The sequence below is a fragment of the Austrofundulus limnaeus genome, unplaced genomic scaffold, assembly GCF_001266775.1.
Source record: "Austrofundulus limnaeus strain Quisiro unplaced genomic scaffold, Austrofundulus_limnaeus-1.0 Scaffold823, whole genome shotgun sequence".
Classification (NCBI taxonomy): Eukaryota; Metazoa; Chordata; class Actinopteri; order Cyprinodontiformes; family Rivulidae; genus Austrofundulus; species Austrofundulus limnaeus.
Window position 1 is genome coordinate 57,068 of NW_013953225.1, and position 10,452 is coordinate 67,519.

A 10,452-nucleotide genomic window follows, 5' to 3' on the forward strand; every position below is an offset into this window, starting at 1 on the left:
GTGTGTGTGTGTGTGTGTGTGTGTGTGTGTGTGTGTGTGTGTGTGTGTGTGTGTGTGCACTGTAAAATACCGTACAACACCTACCCTGACTTTTACAAGATTAAGCTACTTCTTCAACAATACACTTGATTTGTACTGGTTACCTGCAGTGCAGTGGTGGATCCAGACATTTTTCTCAGTGGTGGCCAGACTGGGACCACTACTCACACAGGGGTGGCCAGGAAAATTACCTACATCACTTTTTACTTGAAAGTTTCTGCAAATCTTTGTGTTTTGAGCATTTCCTTGTGTCCTTATAGGCTGTGTCCACCTTTTAAACGTGTGTCAGAACCATTTTGAAAGTGGGGGGACAGACTGGGGGTCCTCCCCCAGAAAATTTTGAACAAAATAGACGCCATTTCCAGGATTCTGGTGTATTTTACCAGGTTGTTTAACATACTTTTACCTACATAAATAAACACTTGATTTAATATTTATCAGCCCCTGATTGTGACAAAGAAAGGTCACTGTACACTGTAAGTATCCAGCATCACTCCTATGTGCACTCAGTAGAAGTCTGTCCTGCTCAGGACCACACCGGTCCAGTCTGTTAGTGTTAATATTTAAATATAAGAACAAAAAAGTAATAAGTTTTCTCCTCTCTTCCTGCTCCTTCCTCCTGTCAGCTGATACAGCAGAGTTCTTTGACTTTGCTGAAACTCACCTCAGAAAAAAGACTTGACTGCTTTTAAATGTGCTTTATGAATGAGTTGTTTTCACTCATGTTGTCACATGCAGGTTTGATTTGACAGCGTTGACTGCTGACAGCTTTTTATGTGAACAGTCACTTGTGTAGAGGGAAAATGACCAGGACAGATGAGTGTGTTGAAAGAAAATCCCTGCTTTGTATCACAGCGTATTGAACTTATTGACAAATGGTGGATGTAAATTTAAAAAATATGCCAACTTTTAGAAATGGGACGATCTGGACGAGCTGTTTGTTTCATGGAGTCGTCCAATAGAGCAGTTTAATTTTGAATGAGTTACGTCATCACGTAGTGAAAGTACAGCAGCTCAGGGGGAAGGGGGGTTCTGCCCCGGGCAGAACCCCACTTCCCCCTGAGCTGCTGTACTCCACCCCCTGGAGCCATCATCCTGTGATTGAGGCAGGGGGTCCAAAAGTTTCAGGAGTAGGAGGCTATTTTGAAAAAACTAGGGAGCTGAACAAGCAATCGATCAGGGGGGTCCTTCCCCCAGCAAAAATGTGAAATTTAGAACATTAGAAACGCATTTTCCTGACATTTGGAACAAATCTGAGGGCGTTTGAAGAGTCGAAAATCAGAAATTTATTGAGGACAATTTCTGAATTTTATTATATTTTTTAGATTTTATGGTAAAGTGGGTCAAGTTATTCTTTGTGAGAACCAGAGTTTTAATCATTTACTGCTCAGGGTTTGGGCTGAAGTAAGAATAGAAAAAAAATCTCAATGCTGAATATTTAGGTGACATTTTATTGCAGTAGCTACCGAATCTGTGAAAACTTCAGGGTACATATTAATATGTGAACAAATTAACATGTTATCAAGAGTTTAAAAATAGGTCAAGAACTGGAGCTTGACTTCATCAGCCCCTCAAACAGGACACATGGGACCTAAAAGCTTTGATTAATAAAACAACAATTTTGCACAAGAAAATATCCAAATAAACAAAATTATGTAAATACGTATTTGGTCCATATCTTGGATACAGCTGACTGTGAACAGCCCACATCTTTAGCAACCATGCATGAAGAGTTACCTTCTTCAAGAAGTTTCACAATCCTCTCTTTTTTCCCTGTGTTTGGTTTTAAAAGTAACATTGACTGACTTCCACAATGTTTTCTCTTCATTCCTTTGAGTGTTCCTGAAAGCCAACAAGTTGCACTTTGGAATGACCTCATTATTGTCTCATGTTTTTGATCTGTGTTTGTTAAATGTCTAAATGAGTGCTCATCCAAGACTGGTGATTCCATAGTTTTTGCCAGGGGTTGTAAGTAAATATTTAATAAAAATCTCAATATGTTCTTTTGAATCAGGAGATAATTTCGTTACATCATTGTTAAATTGTTAGAACTATTATTAAAACCTGCAGAAAGCATGAGAAGCTGCAGTAAAAGAGTAATTTTGTTCAGAGCTAAATACAAGTATAGAATAGCTTACTTTGCCTTTTCAGATCTATTTCTATTTAAATTGCCTTTAGTTTGCTGCTTTAATATGATCAGAAACCTTCCTCTAACCTGTTGCATTAATATGATGTCTAAAATGGACAGCTGACCATCTAACAGTCCTTGTGTATTCTACTAGGATTGTCGATCTATAGGCATCTCACAATTGAATTTAGATTTAGATTGCTGTGATCTGATTTAAAAACAGTTGGTAATGCATTGCAATTATTTGCAAATTAAAATCATATGTGAACTCATCTTGATAATCCATAAACACACTTTAGATGTCTTGAAGTAGAGCTGCTGCTTCTCCACATGTAGAAAACAGTAAAGGTGGTTCTGGCAACTTGTAAGGTTTTCTGAGCATGTCCGTCTGGTAGGAGACCCCGAGGAAGACCCAGGACACACTAGAGCAGTATTTCCCAAAGTTGGGGTCGGGACCCAAAGTGGGGTCCTGAAACATCAAGGTGGGGTCCTGAAAAGATTTTCTGAATTAATTACATTTTTGCCTTAATTGTTACAAAGGAGTGAGGTTAGTGTTTTTAAAATGGATAAATGTAGTATAAAAAATATTGTTGCTATGTCCATGTTTTGTTGACCTGATACAAACGTTTATCATCCAAAAATAGTTGGGGGCACAGGTCTCTGCTACTGTTATTTTATGGGTCAAAAGCTGAAAAGTTTGGGAACCAGTGCACTTTGGTTCCCAAAGTTGGGCTTGGAACCCAATTATGAGTCATGAAGTACCTTGGATAATCTCCAGAAATCAATTTAAAGGGTAATAAAATAATTGCTGATGTAATATTTTCCCTGTAATTATTACAAAAACACAAAATAAGTATAAATAAGTATTTATATTTGTGTACAAGCTGTTTAGATTGTCAAAAAGCCTGTGTTTTTAGGGNGTATAAATAAGTATTTATATTTGTGTACAAGCTGTTTAGATTGTCAAAAAGCCTGTGTTTTTAGGGTTATTAATGAAGTTCGTGTACTCAGACCAGTAATATTTGGGGTCACAAGTTTTTGCCATGGATATTTTGTGGGTCAGAAGACAAAAAGTTTGGGAACCACTGCACTAGAGAGATGTCAAAATACAGCTTTTATAAGTTTTGAGATGAGTTCAAGATGTCTGCAACAACTGTGTCTTAAATTTTATGACAGAGTTCAGAACTCAAACAACAAGACAATAAGCCTCTGTGACTCAAGTGAGGAAACTGAAAACCCCTCCTATAAACGTTTTGAGAGACTCTCCCTTACAAATGTTGTGTGCCAACCAGTCACAGTCCGGTGACTTACTATGGTGGCAAAATCATGCCTGAACTTGCGAGCGTAAACGAGACTGTGAGCAAGCAAATTATTATCTGAGCTAGCAAAAATGATACGGTTGAGAAAGGAAGACAGATTTTCCCAAGTGTAAATACAGATCTGCTCACATGCACACAGTTTCTCCCCTCGTGCAAGCTTCTTCCTGCTCACTCGCTGGCGTTCTGTTACTAGACACGATTGGTTACTGTCCCTGTCCTCTGATTGGCCGGACAGCATATTTTAAAAAGAAACTTTATTGAACAAACTGCAAGTATACATCCATTGATTTGTATTATACAACAGCTGGACAGCTGCATGGCAGACCATCATCAGAAATAAGTTATGTATGTCTAGCAATGCCTCATATTCTGGGTTCACACAATGTATCATCTCCATTTTAGTAACTTACCTTCCATTGCTGCTGCTATCTGCCAGCAGAATATAGTTTAACGCTAACTGACACAGATGTAAACAGTTACAAATCACTGCCAGATGGGCGGCTAATGAAGCTGTAATCAGTGTTCAGATCCTCTTCTATGGTAGATAATATACCCAAATACTAACACTGCAAAAAAATTAAAACGTATTGAGCATAAAGTAAAAATACTCACTGTACAGTAAAATGTACCTCTGTGTAAAACCATTGTAGCTAATGGTTTTAAATCAATAAGAAAGACTGCTGCATTAATGTGCAGAGTGCATTTTACTGCTGTAGATGTTTCAGCTCAAACTGTTAAGTAAAGCAACGCATCATATTCAAGATCATGTTTGTAGTATCACTGTCCTTTGAGAACCGTACATCTCTACAGATCCAACATTTATGAGCTTGAATAACTTTTTGTTTATCTAAGGGAGTGTCTAAATTATTTAAAACAGAAGATAAGACTTTTCTCACACCATAAACGAGCACTTTAGTCACAAACTTTCAATATTAACACATTTGAAGATACGTTGTGTGTATGTGATTATTTTAAGTGGAATATACGCAAATAAAGCACAAAAATATCAAAATGAAGATGAACAACCTGAAAAGCTCTGAGTCGTATCAGTACCTACACAGTAACATATTACTAAGGCTGGCTGTGTTTTGTGAAAAAAGGTGGGACAATCTTATTTGGCTTAAAGCAGACATAAAGCCCAGTCGAAGCCACTCTGACTAAATGTTTGTCATTTGTTAGCCCTGACCTAACCCCTCTAAAAAAAAGTAAAACCTGGTACACTATCACAGCTAGACTCTAAAATTTTGAGTAAGATAAAAAAAAAAGAAAACTGCCTTTTCATTACTTCACAATACGTTTACGTTACCTCGCAAAGGTTTGTTTTGTATTAGCTGAATTAAATCAGACTTTTATTTTGAAATATCCGGTTACCAAAACAGGATGTGTTGCCACAAATTTGTGAAATTGACATTGATGTTGCGTGGCTGCACTGTGTTAAAATATCATACTTCCATGCGTGGCTGTGTGATATATTCATTCCGAAGCTGAATTAAAGCAGTAGGCTAACTTGTTAATGGTGAACATGTGAGTTTGTTAATAAACCGGCAGGCACAACAGTGATAAACGACTTTTGCGAGGGAATGCAAAAGGTATTGCGAGGTAACGCAATACTATTGCGTGGGAACCCAAAAGGAAAATAATCCCCCATGTCCCCTTGCGGCCTCCATAATAAACATTCACTGCATTTTAATTGCAGATAAAAAGCTAAGATTTGTGCCTTTTATGTGCCTGTCTACAGTCCTTCATCTCCCTCCAGTGGAATGGGTGTTGACGTCTAATCCAGGCCTGTAGGGAAGGCCTACAGACTGATGTTGAGATACCTACAACAGCCTCTGGTCCGTTGAAGTGAGCCTGACTGCCAGCTTTTGCGAGGTAGTCAGCTGTCTCGTTACCATAGATGCCAGTATGTCCTGGTACCAATTTAACAGTAATACTGTTATCTCTCCCCAGTTGGTTGACTGCTTCGGCACACTCCCAAACCAGTAATGACGTGTGGCCCTTGGAGAGCTTTAATAGCAGCTTGGCTATCTGTCAGGATGAATATCTCCTGTGTACACTGAAGGTCTTTGAGAGATGACACACACTGGTGGATTTCATCTCAGCTTGAGAAACAGTTGTAAATCCTCCTAGTGGGTCTCTCTCACTACGGTTGTGTATAATCAGCACCCCTGCACCTACTGACCCCTTCAGAAGGGATCCCTCTGTAAAACAGTAGAAATGATTGGGAGACATGTCCGTCGTTGAGAGGTTAATCCAGACAGACCTGTCTTCTGATCTCTGTCTTAAAACTTGACTCAAAAATTGTATTTTTGACCACTCTGTTTCTGGGTCCTGCAGTTACCGGAACAGCAGTAACTGCCCAGTCCCAGATTCTAGTGTGCAGTCAGATTTTCCAGTTTTTCCACCTACCAGACTGGTGTAGCCTTACTGCACTGGATGCGGCCTCCCCTAAGATATGTAAATCTAGTGGAGCCAGGTCCAGTAGGACTTCCATGGCTGCCGTGGGTGTTGTTCTGATGGAACCTGTGATGCTCAGACAGGCCATTCCCTCTTGCCACCCCAACTTGGACTCAAACCCACCACACTAAAGCTGCATAGCATAGCATGGGGCGGACTATGGCCATGTAGATTCATCTGATAACCTTTGGGGTAGCACCCCAACGACTACCTGCAATTCTACAGCACTGGTGTAGGCACACTGCTGCCTTCTTACACTTTTCATTTACATGTGAAGTGAGTAGTAGGGGTGTTATAGTTATAAAGTGCTGCACTTTATAACTTGCTGGGGCACCAACCAGATTTAACTGATGATATCTATTCACCCTTTTTAATCATATACCAAAGTGTGAGATCATAAGATAAGCAGGGAACTCTTATCTCATGCATAAAAACTAAAAAAAAGAGGGATCAGCTTTTTCTTTCATGGTAATTTATTACAAAAAATGTAGAAAAATCTATTTAATTGATTCATGAATAAAAAGAGTAAAAATAATAACACGAAAGACAAACAATAAGGTTTATAAAACAGTTAAAGGTGAAAAGTATTGTAGACTTGATGTTAAACGTCTAGTTAAAATAAGGTCTTGGAAATATTTCCCTTTTCTTCTATTATTAATAGGCAAGTGACCTAGGTTAAAACCTCTAAGGTTTTTTTTTTTGTCAATTTGGAAAGAAGATGTTAAGATCTTGATCAGATTAAATATTAGTAAATTCATTACTGCAGATTAGAAGAGTTATAAAAGTTGCCTTGGCTGTTAACAGGATTGCTCTCTGAACCATTTGCATGGAATGACTTGATTAGGTACAGTTGGACAGCTCACCCAAATTGGAGACATCCAGCTGTCTCATAGGAGGTGAAAATGCTCAGCGTGCTGGACCCTTTCTGATCTGAAGTCCAGCCTGTGCCAGATCCCACATTTGCCCAATCACTATGCAGAGGCGTTGCAGAAGCAGACTCGCTGGGACAGCATAGCTCTCCGTCACAAAACAGTATGAACGCTGTTTTCTGAAGGACAGCCTGGGAAAAAAAATGTGAACATTAGCTGAATGCTGCATTCAGTAGAATCAAGCTGCTCTTCTAGATCTTTTAACAACAGGCTTCAGAAAAAAATAATTTTAAACAAAATATCATGTAGAAAGAAGACCTGCTCAAGCACTCACAAAGTTCTGACCAATCACACGCTTCGAATCACAAGGTCTGCATCGCAGAGTTCTGTCTGGGGGTAATGTACACGACGGCTGTCATCAGGGGCTGGTGCATGGTTGGCTAAAAATCACACATGATCCGATCTGAACAAAGTTTTGTGTGCATCATAAGGGAGACCTGCTCAACAAGTTTGTGTAGTACTTTGACAAGATCACTTTAGCCCCCTGTCCATCAATCCATCCATCTGTTCACCTGAGGAAATGATTTAAATAAAGTAGGCCTGTGATGATTCCAACAGTACTGCTAATGGTTAGTCATTACTAAATAGTAACAGAGGACATCAGCGACGGTTGGCATATATCTTGTTTTTGTAAATGTGGGACCAAAGTTAACTGAAGAATTAAACAATTTAAATGATAACGGGAGGGGCATTGTTGAAAATTATATTACATAAAATCAATATTGTTTTTTTATCTGAAACCAGTAACGACTAAAGAAATAATGGATACAGTCAACAAATGTTAAAAAATAAGACATCCACTGACTGGAATGATATTAATATGACTGTAGTGAAGAAAGTGATGGATGCCATTGTGGAACCATTGACCTACATCTATAACTTATCATTCACAACAGGATAATTTTCACAATTGCCAAAGTTACTCCAGTATTTAAGGCTGGGGACAAATACCTTTTTACCAATTACAGGCCAGTATCATTACTCTGACAGTTCTCTAAAATTATGGAAAAAACTGTTCCTTCAAAGGCTTGATGGCTTCATCAAAAAGCACAACATAATGACAGATTGTCATTATGGTTTCAGACAAAGCAGATCCACATCAATGACATCATTGCACATGAGAGTAGAAATTATTAATAGCATGGACCACAAAATCTTTGCAGATAGAGTATTTATTGACTTGAAAAATGCATTTGATACCATTAATCATGACATACAATTACAAACCATTAATAAAAAAAACGCTCAGTGTTGGGACCACAATTGTTCATTCTGTACATAAGTGATCTGTATAGAGTATTGGAATTGTTCAAGTATATTTTATTTGAAGATAATACAAATTTATTTTATTTAATCTCAAGCAGCTGTTAGAGAGAGTCCCTCATGGTGCGTTCACACCAAACGCGATTTCAGCGTCAGGAGCATCAGGTTTACATACAAAGTCTATGGTGGACACGCTTCAAGCAACGTTGGGAAGTTCTGCGGCGCCTCAAGCGCGATTAGAGCAGCGCGATTTGAACGATTTGAACGATCTGAGCGTTCGACACACTGAGGCACAAATCGCGTTAGAAAATCTGAACTTTTGCAGCTCGACGCGCCGCGTCAACCAATCAGAGAGACTCCACTGTGTGACGTAGTGACACATTTCCCGACGGGACAGTTTACTGAATGATGTCCACTAACCTGAAACAGATGGAGAGGAGCTTTTTAGCTGAAATTAGTGCTGCAGTCGTGTCCTGATCCGCAGCAATGCGTGACAGAGACTCATCAGACTGAAAAAAATAGTCCTGAAAGCGAGCTGTGAGCCTCTACTCTGAATTATCTGGTGAATTAATTATGAATTAATTATCTGATGAACGTGACACGCTCTGGCTCTCTGTAAATAAAGCAAAGCCACTTCTTCGTCCGACATTAAAACAGAGCCCGACAGAGGAGGGAGGGGCGGGGAGGCTGTCGCCGTGCAGCGCTTCAAGAGCTGACCTGCGTCTGACCTCAAAGTGCACAAGCTTCAAACTTCAGCGTTGGCTGCGATTTTGAAGCTGAAATCGCGTTCGGTGTGAGCGCAGCATAAGTGTGTATGAGTGTAAGTGGTTGATTTTCTTGTTTGTTTCAGGTAAAAAATGGATTGATGGATAGACAAATGAACTGTAATGTTTATTTCTTGCTTGTTCAGTGGTGATCACATTTATCAAAATTTGCACAAAAGACTCAGCAATTGTTTTAAGTCGAATGTCTTTCCTGATGCAACCTGGGCTCAAACCTGCAACCTCATATTTACAACTCTGACCACGGAGCTGCGGCAGCCCCTATTATTGAGAATTTAATGATCTCATTTTATGTGTGTAGGACTTGGGCATGGAGTCAACATCTCTGGATGACGTGTTGTATCGCTACGCCAGCTTCCGAAACCTGGTTGATCCCATCACACATGACCTGATCATCAGTCTGGCACGATACGTCCACTGCCCCAAAACGGTACAACATCACATTAATCAGCCTGACCTTAACAGATACAGTATGTAAAATTACACATCTCCCCCAAATACCCACACAGTCACATGAAGCAAAAGAACCAATCTAATGTGAAAAATGTTGTCTCTCGGTCTGTACACACAAGTATGAGCATTGTGATTCATTGTGCTGCTGCCATCAGACAATCTGATTTATTCTGTACATTATTAAGCTATGGAGTTGTGGGTTTTTTTGCGTCTTTGATCTTCTTGTGTTTGTTCGTTATTATCCGGTATGTTATTGAGGGGTCAGAGGGGTTAGGGTGGGATGAGGATGTGCTCAGGGCACGGCAGCAGTTATACTGAATAAATAATTCAGTGGGGAAGAAGAGTGATAGAAGAAGAAGACGGGAATTAAAATGTCTGACGTGTAATGTCAAGGCAGTTGTTCAAACATTAATATCTTTAAACAAGGTAAAAGTCAGGATGCATCCTGCAGTAGGTTTTGAAATCACGCCTAACAGGACAGAGGCAGATCCAGAAGTCTCTGTAAAGATTATGTATCCTCTCTAGCCTGTGAATGACTTCAGATTCTCCAGGAAAAGCTTGAGAGTTGTTGGGAAAACAAATTAGGGTCTCTATCCTAGACCTGTTGCCCCTTTGAATTAACCATGAATAAGTGGCAGAGGATGGATGGATGAAAGGATGGATGGATGGATAAATGGTTGGTTAGATGGATGGATGGATGGATGGATGGATGGATAAATGGTTGGTTGGATGGATGGATGGATGGATGGATGGATGGATGGATGGATGGATGGATGGATGGATGGATGGATGGATAAATAAATAAATGGTTGGTTGGATGGATGGATGGATGGACAGAGGGACAGATGGATGGATGGATGGATGGATGGATGGATGGATAAATGGATGATGGATCGATGGATGGATGGATAAATGGATGGATGGATAGATAAATGGATGGATGGATAGATAAATGGATGGATGGATCGATGGATGGATGGATAAATGGATGGATGGATAGATAAATGGATGGATGGATAGATAAATGGATGGATGGATGGATAAATGGATGGATGGATAGATAAATGGATGGATGGATGGAT

General features: G+C 39.6%; 1 protein-coding gene across 1 annotated transcript in view; it reads left to right on the forward strand.

Annotated features, from left to right (window-relative positions):
* The window catches only part of lrrc75a (leucine rich repeat containing 75A), a gene marked incomplete in the record, with an annotated part of 36,891 nt that overhangs the window by 2,450 nt on the left and 23,989 nt on the right, over positions 1–10,452 (forward strand). Inside the window, 1 exon segment of the mRNA XM_014028859.1 lies at positions 9,219–9,347. Coding sequence (XP_013884313.1) covers positions 9,219–9,347 — 129 coding nt within the window.